Here is a 21059-nt window from a genome sequence, read left to right as displayed (position 1 = left end):
ATTTGTGTTCGGTTTAGGCGCTAGGCATTAGTTCCAATGATCGCCCAAATGGATGAAAAACTTTTTCTAACAATGAGTTTTGCAGATTTTAGTGCCATTCTCTTACCAAACCCTTGTCTATTCGGACTGAATAGTGTGAAAATAAAACTTTTTCGACATCATTTGGTGGGTTTGAATTGTGTATTGTTGTAGCAGAAGTATTTGGGGAATACCTAATAATAAGGATTTAGAAGATAACAAAATGAAAGAGATATTGCTGTGTCTATAGAAGATAATATATAGATATAGCAACAAAAAGAAAAACACTCTTTTGCTATTTATTTCCCTTATACTATATTTTCTTTCTCATGAGAAGATTAAATCTCTTTTTCTAGATGAATCACAGTTTGGACAAGTATTCATGTAATTTTATACATACATTCATAATTTACCTTAAATACAAAATGAGAGTAAATAATAAAATAGAATGTCTGGTATTTTTTTTGAAAATATTTTTCATTTATTGAATTTTCTATAATAAGATTTTCGCATTCTTTCTAACTTTTCTTAATTAATGAAATTACATTTAAAAGTTTGTCATCACTCTCAAAACTTCCAATGACAGATAAATTCACAGAGTTCTTCTCAATATGAGTTTGTGAATTTTATTCAATCCTACTGATAGCATCCTCTTGATAATTACAAAAAGCAGACTAAAGTTGACTTTGTGTTATTAGAAATTGAATGTTTCAATATATTTGAAGCGACCATTAAATACACGAAATATGAATTTAAGAAGTTACATGAGTATTACAATTTTTTTTGTAAAATAATTTAATTCGCTAAAAATATTTTCTCAAAGTTTCAAGACATTTGGAATAAAATTCTAGGAGTGGAAATTTCTGCCTCTAAGCTCAGAAAGTGGGAAGCATCAACTTTGATCACTTCCTTCTCAAAACAACGTTTTGAAATTGGAAGACAAGATATTTTGAAAAATAATGCATCGATATTATTGAAATTCTGCATGTTTCTTATCGCAAAGATTGTTTAGTGCTTCATCTGAGAATCTGAAATTATTTTGCAAAACGAAACGTGATGGAACATACACAGAAAATTATACTTTTTATTTCAAATTCGTCCAAAAATCCAAATTCAGTTTTTTCAAAAATTCTCTTATTATTCTTATTATTCTTATTATTTTCTTGCTAATGGAAAATATTTAGTTTTTTTTACATTATAGACTCAGACGAACCCACCTTAAGAAATCGCGTGTCCACCATAGGTAGTTTTTTCAAAAACGATCTCCGATCGTTAAGTCACAACAGCTAAACTTTTAAATTTTAAATCGGTTATACATAAAATTGCTAATAAATGTAGTCAATTTACATTGATCAAGCCCAATTGGCTGTTATTGGAGATGTCCTGCTAAGATAAGATTTTGCCAGGGATCAGTTCTCCATTTCTCAACTCATAGTGCGCAAAATTAAATTAATTTACTTCTCAAAATTTAGAGCTATAAATCTAATAAAAGAAACACAATCTAATTTAATTGAAACTTTTTTGAGAAATCAGAGAATAAATTTGATTTTGACTCTGGAAAAAATTATTGGGCAAGTTATATAGAAATCTATAAAGCAACTACAAAAATTTTAATAAAATCAAATTTTCTAAATACGTTTTGTTCGTTCTTTTTTAATCAATATTTCGAAAAAAAAATTAGAAATTTTTTTAATCAAGAAAAATTTTTGGTCAAGATTGGACTGTGGTGAATACAATGTTCTGTAATGAATATCAGTTCCAGTGGATGGATATTAACAATTTTTCAAACAGATAAAAAAAACTCAAATTGGTTACTTGTTGCTATAATGAGTGATTATAATCAGTAATTTGAAAAATGTCTTTTTTATGTCTGTCTGTTATAAAAAAATATTTTTTATGACCGGTAGACTCGTCGTACTCTATTTTTTATGTAATTCACGTTGAAACAGATATACTGATTTATAACAAATTCTCTTCCAAAAGAATGTGTATGATTATGAAGGATCCAATGTCGTAAGTAAGAAAAAACAGAAATTACAGTACCGATCTAATTGTGTAAAAGCCTAAATTTTCTTGAAAAATTCTAATTCTTTAAAAAAATGCAACTATTTCTATTTAACGGCATGTTTTTGAGTAACTCTTATTAAGCAAGAAACTTTTAACAAGTAAACCAGTAACTTTAACAGTATAGGACTTAGGAAGCGACACTATAATCTAGCCTCTAAATTCATTTACGTTTTTAGAGTTATACTGATAAGATATCTTAAGCATTGCTCGAGAAACCGGTAGCTATATGCTTATCTGAATAAAACACATTTTCATATTAAAAATGGGTACAGGTATTCGACTGCCTTTTCCGTAGAATTCGTCAAAGAACGTTTTTAACTTTTTCAGTTATAAGCGGAGTTTTTCTTCACCTGCCACAGAAGTTTTCAGAGTGATTTTATAAATGTACAATTGATTTAAACGAAAATTTATTCACTTACCTATCTAGAAAAAATGGGTAACTCTCTTTATTTAAATAGGTTTTCAGTTTTTCATTTTATTGGAAGATATATGTAGCTACTTTTAAAGAGAGAATTTATTATCACAAAAAGTATACGAGTTTGGTAGAGAGTGTCGATAAGTGGTTTCAATATTTTATTTTGGTACTCTTTCTCTTAATTTTGAATGTTTTATTTTATATAGTTTGGCAATTTTCTTCACTTTATTTTGTGTTTTTTTCTTTAAAAATAATCAAGGCGGTACTTTGTGTCACGATGGTTATCAGTCTCCTGGGTGGAATCATCCTTTCTCACCGGGCGAGACTTGTTATCGACAGAGGGTGAAATTACTGCTGTTTTGGAAGAAAGGCGATTTCGGCGGAAGGGATCAGATAAAAAAAGAAAAAGCAGAAAAAGAAAAAAAAACCACCCCACTTTAGGATGATTCTAGAACAATGGTAAAGATTATCTCATACCAATTTTAGCCGTACCAAAGGCATCTTTGAAATTGTTGAGGTGGGCATTCGGCGGATGTTGACTGTTCTTCAGACTACTGTTGACATTGTGTCGTATCGTTGAAACTTCAGTCTCCCTCTTGCGCCTGGGTTGTTCCACAGGAATAACGCGCTGACGCTGCTTTGGCAATTTAGATCGTGCCTAAAATGCATAATATAAAATGTCAATTTTATAATTAAATTTATCAAATTTGTCCATACGTTATCAATAAGAGTTTTAATTGTGTTTTGCTAATAAACACATTCGGTATTTCTTCAGTTGCAGAAGATGTGTTATATAAATGTATTTCATTTGCTCTTAATCCAGTAATTTCAAAAATTTCATTGAAACCAGCAGTGCTGAAGAATTCAGCCATATAAATTTTAAATCAAAAACCCAATTTAACTTATTCACTGGCCTCAGCTCAACTAAATTGAAAAGGGGAGTGAAATGAACAAGAAAAAAATCAATTACGAGATATGAAATACTGTATTCCTGATTAGTCTTCTTATGGCAAGAGCTCTTAAAATTCCGTACTAGTTAATAATGCAAGAACAGCCATTACCTGAGTATGAGAGTAGAACATGGAGAAATTGCTAACAATGACGGGAACGGGAAGAGCTATGGTCAATACACCGGCCAGAGCACATAGAGCACCCACAAACATTCCCACGTACGTCTTGGGTACAATATCACCATAGCCCACAGTGGTCATGGTCACTATGGCCCACCATAGACCGAGAGGAATGCTCTTGAATTGATTATCCGGATTATCCTGGAAGAAACATGAGATTAAACATAGACCTAAGGCAATATACCAACAAAATTGAACTTCAAGTCGTAAACACTTGCGTTAGATTAAGGCGTTTAGTCTACTACATGCTACAGTAACTAATTACGTTAAATTTAGAATTTTCACCACATTTATCAGCAGCAAAAAATACTGAACTTAGTGTATATAACTTTGCCAAATTGAATATATTTTTGTTCTTCAAAATTTCATAAATCTTCAGATTTTTCAATCATAGAAGTTTGTACAATGTCCAAGAAATACATGACAATCGCTTCTACAAGCAAGATTCTGTAGAAAAAAATATAAAAAATTGTAATAAAAATATTACATTTCAAGCTTTAGACTACAACATATCCAACAGCATGTACGAAATTTGGCAGTTTTCGTTTCTTTAAATGTTAGTATTACGATTAGTTCAAATCTACTCTAATATTTTCTTAAAGGAATTTTAAAATTTATGAAAAAGGCCAAACTTTTTATATTTTCAAGTCTCTATTCGAAATACATATTAGTATGAAATCCTTTAACATATTATTATCGAATTAAAATATGAAAAATTCATTAAGAAGACATAGAGATTTAGAAAAAAAATTAGAGAATCAATTTCTTTAAAAATACTTTTTCCTTTTAGAATCATTCCGATTCCTTTTGGTAGACATTCAGAATTCCAAAAAAAAATCTTCTAAATTTAACCAATAAAATTCAAGGACTAATAAGTACTTCCTGTTATCAAGTGACAGAATTTGTCAAGAACATATGCACTTGCACAGTATTCATACCACTACTTCTAGATTAATTTCACAAGTTTTAATTATTATTCATAAGGAAAACAAACAAAAACTTCGGAAACATTTTGCTTTAAAATTTATAAAATTTAAAGATTGGGTTGTTCATACCATATCGATATGTAGTTGGGATTCCATACGACATAAATCTTAATCAGAGAGAGAAAGCTCTTAAATCGCAAACGTAAAGAATCTTGGGGAAGTTTTTCACTTAACTCGAAGGAAAATGAGTTTTTTGATTTATTTTCTAAAAGTTTAAATAGCGAAAGTTCTTAAAACTATTCAAGATTTTGATGCAAAATCTATCTCCAAAAACTGGTTTTGGAAAAAGACTTCACCGAGAAAAATTTGGATGGCATTTTCTACAAATCGTGTCTTTAGATTCTACTGTCTCAAAAGATAGTAGAAAATACCATCCTCTATAGACATTTTCCTTTAGAATCTACTATCTTGAAATTTTAAAATGTACTATCGTATGGATAGTAAATTCTAATAGCCGGATGGTAAAATCTACAATCCTTCTTTAGATTCTACCTTGACCTCAGCTAGATTCTAATATCCGGATAGTAAATGTTACTAGCCGAATATTAGATCTTAGAATTTAACTGTAAGACGGTAAAATTTAACGGAGAATAGTAATTTGAATTCAAATTACCATTCAAGGCAGTAAAATTTACCATCCTGCCAGTACAATTCTGGCTAGTAAAATCTGCCATCCGGCTAGTAAAATCTACTATCCGGAGATATTAGAATTTAACATCCGGCTATTAGAATTTACTATCCATAGGATAGTAAATTCTAAAGGCGTGCACGAATATTCTACATTATTTGACAATCCGATCTAATATCGCGTTTACTATGTGCCTTATTTACTATCCAACTATTAAAATTTTGTAGGGAGCATGGTAAATTTTACCATCCTAAGTTTTCTCGGTGTTGGAAATCGCATTTCCCTTTGAAATACAGATAAATTATCTGCGGCAGTGTAGAGGATTAAATAATTTTTATTCTTATTTTTTTATCAACTATTTCTATTTCCGACTGGATACTTCCTTCATTTATAAGAAAAACAAACGGACTAAATTGTGGCTCAGTAAAGATTTTTGGTATATATTACCATGTATCTTTAATTCAAAATTTCGAGACATAGAAGGTATTTTGAAAAATTCTAAAAATGTCAACGGATTCATGCTCCGTGGATACAAGTTGTTTTGGAAAAACACACCAATATAAATATTTTGGAAATAAATTTGTCTAAGTATTTTTTTAATTATAACAAAATATTTTTAAAAAATAGGAATCCAATTTGAAATCATTTTTAATATTTTTTGTAAACGTTAGGGTAAAATTTTGAGGCTTATTGTATTTTGGAATACGTTCGACTTTGAAATTTTAGATTTGTCGTATTTTCCCCAGTTTTCAGATAAGAAAATTTTTGAAAACATGAAGAAATTAAAATAAATTTTCAGAGATTTTATTTTTTTAAATCTCTATTAATTGAAATGGTTAACTTTGTGTAAATAGTAATTTCAAATTATTAAAAATAGAGACTACTTTATTACCTTAAAGTGGTCGGAAAGGATCAAAGAAGTATTAAAATAACCTTTATTTTCTTGATGTATTACCGGTTTTTTGAACCTGACTTATTAATTTAAAAATATATTTTCAAAATGTCCTAGAAATAGAATCCAAATGACATGCATACAAAACCAATATGTAATAAAGTTTCATCAATAACTTTAAAGCAAGCACTAATCCATAGTTTATCTATGGCTTAAAACTACAATCCTTTCAACTCAGATAAAATGTGAATAAACACGCACTTGCAATTTCTCAGCGTAGTAGACAAGACTAGCAAACACCACGATTCCGAGAACTAGAAAGAAGACTAGGAGTGTGAGCTCCTTGGCAGAGGCCTTAAAGGTGTGAATAAGGATCCGCAGGCCAGGTGAGTGCCGTGTGAGTTTGAAGAGTCGTAGAATTCGGATGATGGAAAAAGCCTCCAGGAGACCTGGTTGTTCGCCCATCTGCTGAACAACATCCGTGTAGAAGCTGAGTGTGGCAGCCAGATCGATAATATTCACAGGAGATTTGATGAATTGAAAGAGATTTGGCGAAACCTAAAATCATCAAAATCATTAGTGCCCGTCATTACCTTCACTCACTATCCATTCTAATAGACGTTAAAGTGCCATTGAAATGGACATGACACATTAAAATTAGAACCCGTATTGAATTTCTAATTGGGGAAAACGGTTCACAGAGAGATTTATGAGATTCCAACCACCCCATGGCGAGGAGTGACTTAATTGATTTTGCATGTTTGGCCCTTGGAATGGATGTTGAATAAAGAATAACAAAGTTCTCACCACCAATCGAATGGCCAATTCAATAATGAACCACAGATTGCACACCAGCTCCACATAGAAAAATGCCAAATGGGGTTGACCGTAAGTATCTTGCCATCCGTCTTTCACCATGCTGGGTCTCTTCCAGCGTCCATAATTCGTTGTTCCAAAGCTAGCCTGAGATGCTGGTCTCATTGTTGATGCAGTCGTTGTTTCTTCATGATATGCCACAGTTGTATTGGCCAATTCAGTTGTGCTATTGGCCACAATGAAGTCCACAGGAAGTGACTCCACTCTAAAGCCCGGATGTGTTTTCAGGCAGAACACAATGACGGATGTACATATGAAAAACACCGAAATACATGCCACAACCTTGAGGGATGAAGAGAAAGAGGAAGAGAGAAAGAGTAATGGTCGTGAATTAGTAAGTGCGATGACATGCATCATAAAATCAAATATTCAATGCACATTATTGGGCTTTACTTTCGCGCCCATGGAACTCGACGGTTCATCAAACAGAGCCCAAATTTTGGGTTTCAACTTCTGCCAGCAGTTCAATTCACCACGTGCCAGCGCCTCCTCGAAGCCAAACAGCCTAGCTATCTGCTCTTCTGTGGGTTTTTCGTTGTCTAAGTCCAACTTGTCGATAATCGCCAGAGTAGTTTGCGTGTCACGGTGGATGCTGTAGGTGGACCAGCAGCACGGTTCCACCTGATTTGAGTCCAGACCCCAGAACTCCAGCTCCTCCTCGAAAAGTGGTCCACACACATCAGTCGGATAATGAAGTTTTCCAGTTCTGTTGAAAAAGAAAAACGTGTTTCAATTTGAATTTACGTTTTTGACAGAAATTATGTGTTATTGATAAAGTCTATGAAGAATATTAACAAATTAACTATATAGCTAATAATATAAGTATAAATAATTAAATTTTTTTTAGCTGGATTATTAAGAGAACCATGTGTAGAATGAAACGAGGGTCGACTAAAATATATTCCGAAATAAAAGAGACAAACCCTTACAATAGAATATTCACTAGACAATTTTTATGAACAATCTTAAACGTCCAAACTTTTAAAAGATGCGAGACATAATGACAAACAATTTATGTATGGCCTTAAGAAACAGTAAATTTCTTCCTAAACTCGTCTGAAAGTTAAATATCCGTTTTGACACATTTTTATCAGGCTTGTCTAAATATATATACGTGGAACCTTAGTAGAAAGGAGTTCTCAAAAAAAAATTAGTTGTAACAACAATAAAGGCACTCAATGGATCAAGTGGTGAGCACTCGGTCTATGATGCAAGTGTCCCGGGTTCAAATCCCCTTTAGGGATTTTTTTTTCTGGTGTTAAAGTTGTTCGGATTGCATCCAGTGAGCTCCACTGCACTTGTCTCCATAGGGCATGGGACTGACAACCCCATTCCTGTATAAGAAAAAATAATAGATGGCTAGAAAAAATCCCTTCCGGGAAGACCTTATTCCTTCATGGAAATCTAATTTAAAACTCAAATTAGATACTAACATCTCTTATGTGCTCAATAAATTATATTTTTGTACAATTCAATAAAATTTTAATTTAGCAATTGGGAATAATAGTCAGTTAATGACAACATGAAATGTTGTACAAAAGCATATTTTCATTATATTGCATGTTTTCCTATATATTATTCCCAGAGAATAATACCAAAAAGCGGAAACGTTAATTAATTTTGCGATTTTTTGTCAATGATATGATACTTAACTAAAAATTAATTTGCCAATCCGATCCGGCTTTTATTGTACTTGTAGAAAATTATTTTTTTACATAAAATAATTGTTGTTAGTTTTGCTTGCTTTAGAATTTTTTAGAATGATATTTCAGAATTTTTACACACTAAATATTATGAGTAATGACTTTAAGCAGAACATAAAATGCTGCTTCATACTCCTTTCTGCAACGGTTCAACCAGCAATGGACTATATTCCTGTCTATATCTATCTACTCCTTTCGAATACTCTTTTGGATTATTTCTAGTTTCAAAAAGCAATAAGGTAAACTCATAAATACCCCAACAAGAACTAATAACTTCCAAAAGTATTTTTGTGAGAATTTGGCAGAACTTAAGAAGCTATTATGAAACTAAACTGAAATTCTATTCATGTTTCCCCGCCAAAGTCTTTTCTCTGGTGAAAAATGTACATCTCAATTTATATACAACAGAATAAGCATCAATTGCACTCTCTATTGATTTTCTCTTATTTCTCCTGATAATTTATCATTCTGGGAATTTTATCAATTGTTGGTGAAAATTGGGGATACCCAGTTAAATGATAAATTTTGCCTATAGATATATTCACTTGAGAAAATAACTCGTAATCACCTCTGACCTTATGGTATATAAATTTTTCATGGTTGTATTTGTAATATTGATAAAATTGTACCAAAAATATTCATTTATGTGCAATCGAGCGGGTGGAACACCAACGAATTTCATTAAATTATTTTTCAGTATAACAGAGAGAAAACCCTTGGTTGTAATTTATGGGATAAATTTTGCTAAAGTCTTGCCCTTTGATTTCACGGACTATGGAAAGGGAGAAAGTTTCGGTAAAACTTCTTAAGTATTAAATTTGACTAATAGAGCATTTTAATTAATTCTGTTTCAGGCATGTTATTATTTATTGAAGTTATTCTAGAACTTAAATTAATTCAAAAACGGAAGCTTCGTTGTGGATATACATACTATTGCTTGAACTTACTAAAAAGAAAGTACATATCTGCAAAAGTATACTCCGGTGTTGCAGAAGTATTTTTGCAGCTTTTAAGTAATGATTTTAGTCATTTTTTTTTTAGGGAGAAGACTAAAACTTTATTATTTGCTACGAATAGGCTAATTCAGAATCTTCTCCAAATGGGAATTTTTCAAAATTCCATATGGGAATTATAGAATTTTTCTTCAATAAATAAATAGGTATATTTGAGACACTATTTTATGTTTTGACTTAGGGCCTTGACAGACATGAGGATTAGCCGAAAGACGGCTTAGCGTAATTATATTAGAAATAATGGTTAAACTATATTTCTATCATTTTCCACTAAGTCGTCTCTCGGCTTAAGTCATAAGTGTGTCTAGGGCATTAAGAAATTATTTTCAAAACTCGGAAAATTAATGTGACCCCCGGCACAACTGTCACAGTTGTGAGTTCGAGTCCCGCCCAGTGCAATATTGAAGCGTCTGAATGGATATTTTCACGAAACATTTGTAAATCGAACATTAATACATTTGTAAACTGAACAATGTACAAAATGGCAATAAAAAGTCAGGTACATTAAAATAAATAAATAATACCTTTAGGTAGCCAGGAAAAACTATTTTCTCTATGGGTCACGGGTGACCCAATCGTCCTTAAAGGATTAAAAGTTATTTCACAGTTTTGCATAATAATTTTCCTTACTGCTTCAACGTTTTAATCGGTTTTTGACGTCCAGAACCGAACATCGTTATTAACATATTCTAGACCTTTTGTGAATAGGCTATAACACTTTTAAATTTCATTTTTGCTGAAAAAAGACTCTCTAAATTCTGTAGATGATTTTTAAGTAGGTTAGAGGATTTGATTTTATATTTTCACACAAATTTTAATAGATATTCTATGATTAATATTTTTCATTAGCAAGATCTCCCCAAGAACTCTACAAGCCTAACGTTTATATCCGTGAAAACTACACTAAAAATGCGAAATGGCTGGGCATGTCAACATATATTTAGGATATGTACACTAACATAACATAAAAGGAAAACCGAGAATCGAATGTACGCAGACCCCAAAAATTAAATTTTGAAAATTCACCTTACTTTTGAACATACCTCGTATATAATGCTCTCTAGAATTCTAGAATTTAAGCAGTAATAAATCTTGTAGTAATACAACACGTCCCGTTGTTTTACCGTTTCTCTATACATCTATCTAGTTGTCACTAGACTTAGAGGCCATACAGTTATAAACCAATAATAAACCGATTATGAATCGATAACTAATCTCTTTCAAAAATTCACTTGTATTGCTTTTGAGTTATTTTAGGTAAACTTTTAAATGATTAATATATCGGTTTAAATCGGTTATGAAACGGTTAACTTGAAAAAAATGCGTAAACAAATTCGTAAGTACGATGCAAGGTACAAATTCAAGAATTCCACTATTCCACTTATTTTTAATATTCGAAAATCATAATAATATATAGTAACATATCTTACACTTGTATGTCCCTAAAATATTGTTTATATAAATTTATAAAGTCTTTATACCGAATTATAATAATGAATTATACAACTTGGAAGTAAATGCTTGTGAAATGAATTTTCATGCACATATTCATGTTTAGAAGTTAGAGTATCACAATTTAGGCATTCGTCAAATTTCTCGTGCTGGGATTTCTAAAATAAAATTCCCACGCTCCTATAACTTAACATACAGAATATACCACTGACCTGTAGTAATTGAGAATCTGTGCAAAAACGCCCGGATGTCGGTCGAAAAAATACTCGTTGAGGACGGGATCATAATTTGCCAGGGCTTCTGTCAATCTGGAGAGCCTCGTTGCTGGAATTTTCTTCAGTGTAGCTTTGTACGTTTCGTATCTGAATGAGGGAATAAAAAAAAATTGAGGGCGGTAAAAAAGAGAAATTTTACCATCAAGGTGAAAAAGCACAAAACATTGAGATATTTTCTGGTGGAAAAGTCGAAAAAGAAAAAAAAAGAACGGCGCTTACAAAATGATTCATTTAGAAGTAAATGTTTCACTGTGATTTTCATTCCCACATCTAAAACGGGCATTATTTCATATCATCACGTCCATTGTGAGAGGGTGAGAACTCACCGAGGGCTCTCAATGATGAAGCTTTTTTTCACTAAAAAAAATATTTAACAAAAAAAAAGAAACCTTTCCAAAAGCGGCGTCAGAAATTTGAAAGCGCCAAACAAAGAGATCCTTCCGGTGAACGTGAATAAATATTTTGTCGTTTTTTGCACCATCTTTCTTGATTCTTTCATGACGGTTTTTTTCCCTTGTCGTTCCCACCACCCCATAGTGTACCCCACTGCTTTCCTCATTCTGGCCCAAGTATCAATGGGTATATACAGGGAAAATTGCCAAAAATTCTCATAACGTGTTTTTGGCAAATTTGCTCAAACACACGAGATATGGCTAAGAGTGAAGTCTGATGGGAAAAATTACCTGATACCACCCACATTGAGAATTATGCGATTTTCACCATCCATGTCTTTCCGGATGCCTCTCTTGTCATGCAATCATCTCACACGTGAGTGACGCCGTCGACTGATCCACTAAGAGAAGCTCTATCTGGAAATAAATATCCATTTCAGTGACACAAAGAAATTTCGAGAAATTGTCTGAAAACACATCCTATAATTCTCATAATAGAGCATGAATATCACTCCAGGTTGACTGGTAAATCTGTGGAGTGGTATTTAGAAGGGGAGACTGGGGCAGAATTAGCGACGTATAGAATTAGATAGGTATTGTGTAGTTAGTTAGTTGCTAGGGAACTACAGTAGACTCTCGCTAATTCAGCTCTTTTAAGATCGGACTACTTTTTAAATCGGGCAGCAGTTAAATTTCAAAAAAAGTTTATCGACATTTTTCATTTTTTCGAATGAAGATATTTTTTCTCAAAATTGCCATGTTTTGTCCTAGTTATGATATGATTTTACATTATAAAGAGGGTTTCATGAAATTTACAATAGCAATGAGCACGTAAACGACGCGACGTAAACGCAATATGAGTATGCAGATGAATAAAAAATCGTTGCATTTCAAACAATTTGATGCCCGAATTTCTCGCTAATTCGGGTGACATTTCGGTCCCAAATGCCCGAATTTGAGAGAGTCTACTGTACTGTTTACTCGAAGTATATACATCGCTACCTATGTATTGAAATATTTATCAGCCTAATAGAAACATTTCTTTTACAAATTAAACACAAAGAAAAATTTCATTATGCTACTAATTCTACCGCGGTCTCTTATTACACTACAGTGGTGTCTCTCTATATGCATAGTTTGGGTACTTTTTTGAGAGTTCCGATCTCTGAATGTGCACGACTTTTTTTGAAATTCCTAACGGTTTTTTTCTTTCTTTTAATAAATTATTATTTTTTTATTTTTTTTAGAATTTCCCGGGTTATTTCAACTATAATATGATACAGAAACAATAAAATTAATAAAATTAAAACGAGAAAAATTAGTTACCAAGAAAATAATTTCTTTTATTTACTTTGTCAAATTGTAAACAAATTGATTTTGAATGCAACCGACACAAAAGCTGTGCATCGACAGGTTATGCATATAGAGAGACACCACTGTAATTAGTTCTTTACTGGTTTTTAAACTATGATATTGAAACCGTTATTGCGAACTCTTGGCCCCGTTTGAGTTTCCGGAGCCTGTACAACCATGAGGTGTATGAGCGCTACCGAGAGGTAACTGTCGTCAAGCAAATACGCCTCAATAGGCTCCGGTGGGCTGGTCATCTGGTTCGCGAGGATGAGGACGACCCAGCCTGGAAAGTCTTTAGGGGCGGACTCTATGCTACGAGGAGGCGAGGCCGACCCAGCCTCAGATGGACCGACGGCGTGGACCAGGACGCCAGCTCATTAGGGGTGAGGAATTGGAGAACAGTGGCGCGTAACAGGCTCGTGTGGCGACGGGTCCTGAGTCAGGCCAAGACCAGTAACTGGTTGTAGCGCCGGACAAGTAAGTAAGTAAGTATTGAAACCGTTTCGAGATCACTCTGGAAATACCATATTTCAAATTAACACAAACTTGTCCCAATTAGTTATCCTGTATTTTCTATCCTATATTTTTTATAATGAAATCATTTTTTCGAAATTCTTAATTTTATAACTAAATTATCCTTGTCATCTTTAAAAATCTTTAAATCATCATTGAAAATGTAAGAAATAAATATTTTATTCTCAGTTTGAGTTCGATGTGTGATGTAATCAGAGAAGTAATGATATGTAGCCTTAGCTCGATCACGTTGAGTAGCAAGAATCGTTTATATTAATTATAATTTCTTTTGTTACATTGGAACAATATTATATCAAAACATATACATAATTTTGCGATACAACACGCGAGGAAGACGGTAGCACTAAGGCGATTAATTTCCGAAAATAGAAATCTCATCTCGTTTCGTTGATGTCAATTGTAATGATTATACTGATAAATTTCACAAACAATAATTAAATATCATATCTCTATCTCTCTCTCTTCTGCTCAAATAAATGACTTACATTGCAACGAGGACCTATCTCTAAATGCTTTTTCCTGCTTTTGGGGAAGCTCCATCCACCTTCTTTACCATCATTAACTGCTAGCAAAGATGGGAAGAATTTAATATCGAGGGAATGTGACAGTGGGTGCTCTTTTACGTGGAAAATATGTTAAAAGACAATCTCTTCAGCAAAATTTTATCTCACATTTTATCTTCTATGCTCTATTTGCAGCTTCAAGGGATTAAAGTTTCCACCATGGGCACTCTTCTATCGTATCAAAGGGAAAGTGTATTAATAGAATGATATTTATACATATACCCTTGAACCATGAAATTATCTTTGAGCATCATTTCGCAAATTATTTTTCGTTTATGACATTTTACATCTTGCCTTGATCAGCAAAAAAAGAAAGATACCACATTATGCTTATTATTTATCTACCTCTAAAGAGAGAACAATATTCAATAAGTTGTGCTTTTTCTGGATCTAGATGTACTCATCTCTGCCACCAACTCAGAAGATATAATAGTTTGTCACATTTTTTGTATAGGTATCTAAAACTTTGAATGAAACAAAAAGGCGAAAGTAGACGGTCCGTTGAGACAGAAGTGCATGTAAAACAACAAGAGATAACGCGTTTTAGTTTTTTATGTTTTCTATTGGCTCAAAACAAACTGGCAAAAGAACGAGAAGCAGAATGGTCTCGACGGTAAAGATTTGACCTCAGCTATTTATACTAAAATTTTACCACAATTAAAAGTGGAGATTTCGAGATGTTAAGTTTTCGGCATTACATCTATTTTTTTATTTTATCGCTCTTAGCCAAGCGCCTGGCAAGTTGGCCTTTTTATATGGAGCTATTTGAAACCAATTCCTAAATTGATCTCGGACTTAGCTCACAGTGCTCCAAGGAAAAAAATTATTTAAACAAAAATTTAGTATATTTATCCCTCTATACGGAAAGGTATCTTATAATACGGAAAAACTTCTCATTTTTTAAATATTTTGCATAACGATCACGAGTGCAGAAAAATTCTCATACGCATTTGTATGTGAAAGTAAGAAATTGCCTTCAACTTTGAAGGCCACTCACCGAGGACTAGCTCTTAGCAGTTGTCGTATAAAGTTTCGATACGTTGAAAAATAGTTGCGTATAACCGAGACCTATTCTAATCACTACTTAGAATTATATTCTAATAATTGGAATCGGAGCTAGCTAAGGCTATTTTTTGGCACCTTATTGCTAGGGTCTGGGAGTCGGAAGTTGGAAGTATCCAATTTTTTTTATCGAAAACTCTAAGGAAGAGATATAACATACTAATATTTGGAACCGATCCGTGCCATAGGGGCTAATTTATTGAGAAAAACGGAAATATGAAGTGTTCCAAAATGGTGGAAGGGAAAGGAGAAGAGTGGAAAGACAGATTCAGTATCACTCATTCACTTGATAATTGACACGCTCAGAGCAAGAGTTGGCCATACGTAAACACTTTGGACCCTACCCAACGAAATCGGATTTCAACTCGGACTACAGAAGCTGAAATTGTAAAAAAACTCAACTAATTAACCTTACTAAAGTTGCAACTTTAAGTAAGTACAATAAATTGAAGACCAAATATATAGCTCTCGAGTACTTCCATTAAGTCTATTAAAATGTGTAATGGGCTAAGAGCATTCCACAGAGCATCCTTCAAAGACAAATCTACTATCTTAATAAAATTCAGTAGTTTACAAAAGCAACTTTGAAGACCTAGAAAATAGCAGAAATACTCATAAATTGTCTTATTTTCTTTCAATATTGGTCGAAATTCTTTATTTTTATTTGCATTTCATTGAGGTTGATTGTTTCATGATAAAATTTGCTATATAGCAACTTGATATATGGTGGTGTTTTCTCCTCAAGAGTAATATAATGTTAGATTTAGTAAAGAATGATAGATAAAGTGTCACTAAATGACAATTTTAATGATAAAATTTTATATATAGAGTAGCGGTATATCTAGCAGAAAGCAGACATTTATTTTTCTTCCACACAATTTCACAAAAGAGAGCCTTCCAATTCACTAGACACCATAAATGAGTTGATTGTGATTTTTAATGGTGAAGTGCTTGATATTACAGAAAATAAAATATGAGATTGTCATGAAATCAATAGGGTGTCAAAAGATATAAATTATTCCCAACGACTTTTCTGATTTGGAGCTTCGGCAGTAAAAAAAATGGTTGATGCAATGTTATATAAAAATAATGAGGAGTGGTTCACAAAAAAAAAATGTAGTGAGTCATTAAATTTTTTATGCGCTGTTGTGAAAATCACGGAAATTTATTCCATTTATTAACACCATTCTAAGTTTAAAGATATGATATAAAATGTTTATATAAAGTGTTAAAAGAAATTACCAAGGACAACTCACGTATAAAATGCTATTTGTCCTCTTTAACCTAAATTTAAAAAGCTTAACTCTAGGAAATGAAATTGTCAGCCCCATGCTCCATAGCATCAAGTGCAGTGAAACTTGCTTGATTCTACTAATCTTGTGTATGAATCGTTATTAACCCCTTCAGTAATCTCATAGCCAAACACAGAGCAACAAATATATATATTATTAATAAAGAAATGCTAATACGAAAAGCTTCTTTTACTATATAATCCAAATGAGTCTGCCCTGCTGTTGTCATTATGATAGTGTCAATTCAGAACTGGTTAATGAACCATCTCAAAACCCTTTATTGCATATAACCAATTTGAACTGAATTTACAGTAAAAGCTCAATTATTGGCTTATTATTATTATTGGTTTAAAATGATTTAAGATTAGTTTATAATTCAAAATTCTCAATCATATTATGGATGAAATTATTGCTTATACTATTTCTAGAACAACTGGGAATTTTATAAAAAAAATAATCGTTGAACTCGTCTCCGATATACAGGGGAAAGTACTCTCCCTCTGAACGTTCATGCCTTCTAATAATGTGAATTTCTTTTATATTTCCTAAAATATTACACATAATTATGACAAAATTATCAACAATTGATAATAAACTACTTAATATTTAATATAAATGTGTAAGTCTTTAGAAAAACTAAAAGAAAATTCACATTATTCGAGCCTGCTCGAGCTAATGGGGCCGACTTATTGCCTTCGACAATGCTTCTAAACGTGTACCTGTCTCCTTTGTTTATACTTCGGAACCCCTCTTAATCGAATCCATTTCTACGCTTCTCGGAAAATTATCCGGGACCCTTATCCAAATCAGCGGATTGGCTTGATGACGATTGTCTACTCCTTAATGGTCCCTACCCTACACACTAGAGAAATTTATGTTCATTGAGTCTTTCCTACACAAACGTAGGGAATTTGCTTCAATATGGACATAAATTTCTCTAGTGTGTAGAGACCATAAGAGTCCGTAAGGCGTCCAACCTAAGTACTAGGTCCCATTAACATTGAAAAGGGAGCCTCTGCCCGCGTGATGTTATTTTAACAATGACTTTTGTGGGCACCGCGACGCTTGTCATTCTACAGATCGGTCGCCCGTCATTAACGAAAGGGCCTTGTCATAACTCTACAAGAATTGATGTCCTGCACGCTTGAGACAGGATGCTCTCATGGCTAGACCTTTTCAGCACAGTGCGTAGTTACTTTTTTTTAGCTCGACGACGCGTCTCCTTGTTAAGACTCTCGTGGCTCTGATAAATAGAAATTTCAGCTGTTCTTAGCTCCCACAAAAGTAGAAGAAATAGAAAGCACGCATTAGGAATTCGGATGCAGCTCAAGAAGACGTCCTTTCGATATCAACAAACACCTTTGGAACAGAATTACTCTACCTCGCAAACTCCCAAAACCATCAGGTTATAGCAAATAATGTAGCTTTTAAAATGGAACTTATGTTTTGTCACTCCTGCTGGCCTTAGCCCTAGTCTCTTCCTCTATCTCTCTGAAGGTCGTAAAAAAGTCCCATTCGCAATAATATGAAGATTTAAAATCATTTAAAGTTTATGGAAAAGTTTTAGTAATTTCCTAATTTTTATGGAATTCAAAAGAATTACATCATCATATGTAATTGATAAAAAGTTAATCAAAAAAAATTAGCCATATATACAATCCCTGTTGCAAAAACATAAATATTTTCAATAAAATTTGCAACATCACAGTCTGACAAAACATGTTAGATTTATGAGGAAATGAGGAAAGAATGTCCCAAAAAATTCTTCCGCCCTAGATTTCCTTTTGGGCACATCCTCTAGAAGGAAACAATGAAAATTCATTAGTCATGGCAAAATTGTAAGCAATTCACCTCAATTCTGTTAGGGATTAATTTTATGTGGGATATGGCAAGGGTGTTGAGGATTAATGGGCTTAAAGTATCAAAAGGATAACAAGTATTGGTCTTAAGTACAAGGCTCTGACCCTGATTTACCTATCAATTACTATCAAAGACGTATACGCCCAGGCTAAGATAATTACAGACAAGAGAAAATCCTTACTCAATGAGATGTGTCGGTGACGATAGGCCTGAAAAGTAATAGAATGAACATTCTTCCAAGTGCAAAAATAGATTTATCTACAAGATTTATTAATCTCAAACATGCTTCATCAGCAAAATTTCTTTTCATTAGTTGGCTGTTTGACACAAAATGCTTTAAATCTCTTTTTACTACCCTTAAATACTAAAATAATAAATACATACAAATTTTCTTTTACTAAAACATACTCCTTACATAGAGAAACTCAATCTCTCTTTGGGAATATGCTCACAAGACATTGCCGATCCAACAAACAGCACATAAGAACTCTGAAAAGAGCCATTATGAGCGATTCAGATCTCGGCAATGACCAACTCTGCAGTCTCTAAATTGACAATCCGACCGAAAGGGTCTTTCATTTGAGGTTCTAACGAATCAGGAAGCATGCCCAAATGCGAGAACTCTGTTGATAAGAAATAAGTATGGAAGCAACTTTCATTTTTTCCGCTCATTCCTCTGAAAATCAGAATTTGATCAATGTCGCAACAACAGGCTTTTAAATAAGATTTAGGGCTGAATCACATTGACAGTAAAATGCTCACCGTCACCGTCAAAGCCCTCACCGTATTTCGTTGATTTACGCATTTTCATTGCAATTCTTACGCAAATTTTCCATTACGATATTACCTTGTCTCATACTCGGTGGCACTAAGTGAAAATAGTATAAGAAAATTGAATAAATAAAGCGAAAATGCGATAAACGGTAAGCAAAACAAAACTGTAGGATTTTTTGCTACAGTTTTTCGGACAGTTTTTTTGCTCACCGTTTATCGCATTTTCGTTTTATTTCTTCAATTTTCTTATATTATTTTCACCTAGGGCCACCGAGTATGAGATAATGTAACACGGTACTTAAGAATTTGCGTAAAAATTACAATGAAAATGCGTAAATCAACGAAATACGGTGAGGGCTTTGACGGTGACGGTGAGCATTTTACTGTCAATGTGATTCTGCCCTTACCCGGAAAGATTATTTACTTCTAATGCCTCTATATAGACCCCATGTTGTGCTATAATTCAATGATTTTCTCTTTTTCTATGCACCCCATTTATGCGAGATACTATCACTGATCGGCTATTTGTAGAGCACTCCCAATGTTTCCAAGAGTTCGATACAAAGTGAAAATCTACGCGAGAAACGGCTTTCGGGATGGAGAAAGTAGAAGAAATGTAAGTTGGACAAGCTAGTGAAAGATATTATGTCGCTCCAGGGAGTTGCCTAAGGGTGGCATTTGCCACGTTGTGCGTGATATACTCCACTGAAACGAGGGGTGTTAAGCATGAATGAATGCTAACAAATGATACCATAAATAGAATTGTTTGTAACGTCTATTGAATAGGATTATTCCAATATATTTTGTTAAAGGATTTAGCAAAATGTAATAATTGATGGCAACATCCATCCATTTGAAGATTAACTAATTGGTTCTCTTACTATTACAATTTCTTCTATTTTTGGTGTTAATTGATTTTATTTTATTTTTAATTTATTCAATGTATTCTATTTCTCTGAGTTTTTAGAAAAAATAATTCTTTACATCCCAAACTCAACAGAGAGAGAACAGCATGTAATTCCTGAATTTTAAGTTATTTGTGACTCCTTACGAGTTTTTTTTACGTCACGTTGTTTTGTCCATCAACCGGGCGTGTCGCCAGTCGCCAGCTCTATAAGCCAAACGATTAGAAATAGTGACTTAGGACATTCGGGAGATACCCCCAAAAGTCGACCCAAAAACCGTTTACATGCTCTTCATTTTCCCGCCACCCTTCGTCTTTCCCTTCTCCTCTTTTAAATATGTTTTAGAGATTACTTATGCGAACATATAGTCCAGATACGAAACTATTGTTAAATTAATTCTAATAACGGTTTTTCAGTATCGAAAATTCAAAAGGAGTGTTTGTTAACCGAATTGGGTAAAGTTTGGAGCCTGAACCTCTTGAAATACCATATTTCCTTTATGCAAAGAATAAGATACTTTGCGTCCCTGTATAAATTCAGATTATATAAAGAAAATTAAATCCATCTGAACAAAAAATTTTAAATAAATTCAGAGATATTGTGAAGAACCTCAGATGAAAAATTAAAACCCATGGAAAATTAAAGATCATCTGTAATCCGAGCTATAAACGATAATTTTTTGACTAAACTATACCTAATCTATGCTGTTTAACAACCGATATTTAAAATCTTTCTTAGAAAAGTACTTGATATAACTTATTTAAGATACTCAGTGGGTAAAATCGTAGAGTGTTTAATCTTTGGTACAAAGCAAATGTACCGGATTCAAATCTGGCAATCATAGTGCTTGATTTGCATCCAGTGAGCTT

At 33.1% G+C, this 21059-nt stretch overlaps 1 protein-coding gene across 9 annotated transcripts in view; it reads right to left on the bottom strand.

Moving 5' to 3' along the window:
• Positions 1-308: 308 nt before the first annotated feature.
• The window catches only part of LOC129805330 (potassium voltage-gated channel protein Shaw-like), a 32476-nt gene continuing 11725 nt past the window's right edge, over positions 309-21059 (bottom strand). Inside the window, exons 2-9 of one of the 9 annotated variants that reach the window (XM_055853173.1) lie at positions 12139-12264; positions 11393-11542; positions 7391-7718; positions 6944-7294; positions 6398-6694; positions 3562-3771; positions 2978-3158; positions 309-2854 (exon numbers count right to left, since the gene is read on the bottom strand). In XM_055853173.1, coding sequence (XP_055709148.1) covers positions 2745-2854; positions 2978-3158; positions 3562-3771; positions 6398-6694; positions 6944-7294; positions 7391-7718; positions 11393-11542; positions 12139-12182 — 1671 coding nt within the window. In that variant the 5' untranslated portion in view covers positions 12183-12264 and the 3' untranslated portion in view covers positions 309-2744. The remainder of the gene's footprint in view (positions 2855-2977; positions 3159-3561; positions 3772-6397; positions 6695-6943; positions 7295-7390; positions 7719-11392; positions 11543-12138; positions 12265-21059) is intronic. The other 8 variants (XM_055853177.1, XM_055853179.1, XM_055853180.1 and 5 more) reach the window with 8 other exon arrangements.

This window comes from Phlebotomus papatasi, chromosome 3 (genome assembly GCF_024763615.1).
Source record: "Phlebotomus papatasi isolate M1 chromosome 3, Ppap_2.1, whole genome shotgun sequence".
In the NCBI taxonomy this organism is placed as follows: domain Eukaryota; kingdom Metazoa; phylum Arthropoda; class Insecta; order Diptera; family Psychodidae; genus Phlebotomus; species Phlebotomus papatasi.
Note: the sequence above shows the minus strand (reverse complement) of the source record. Positions and strands in the feature narration are given on the sequence as shown.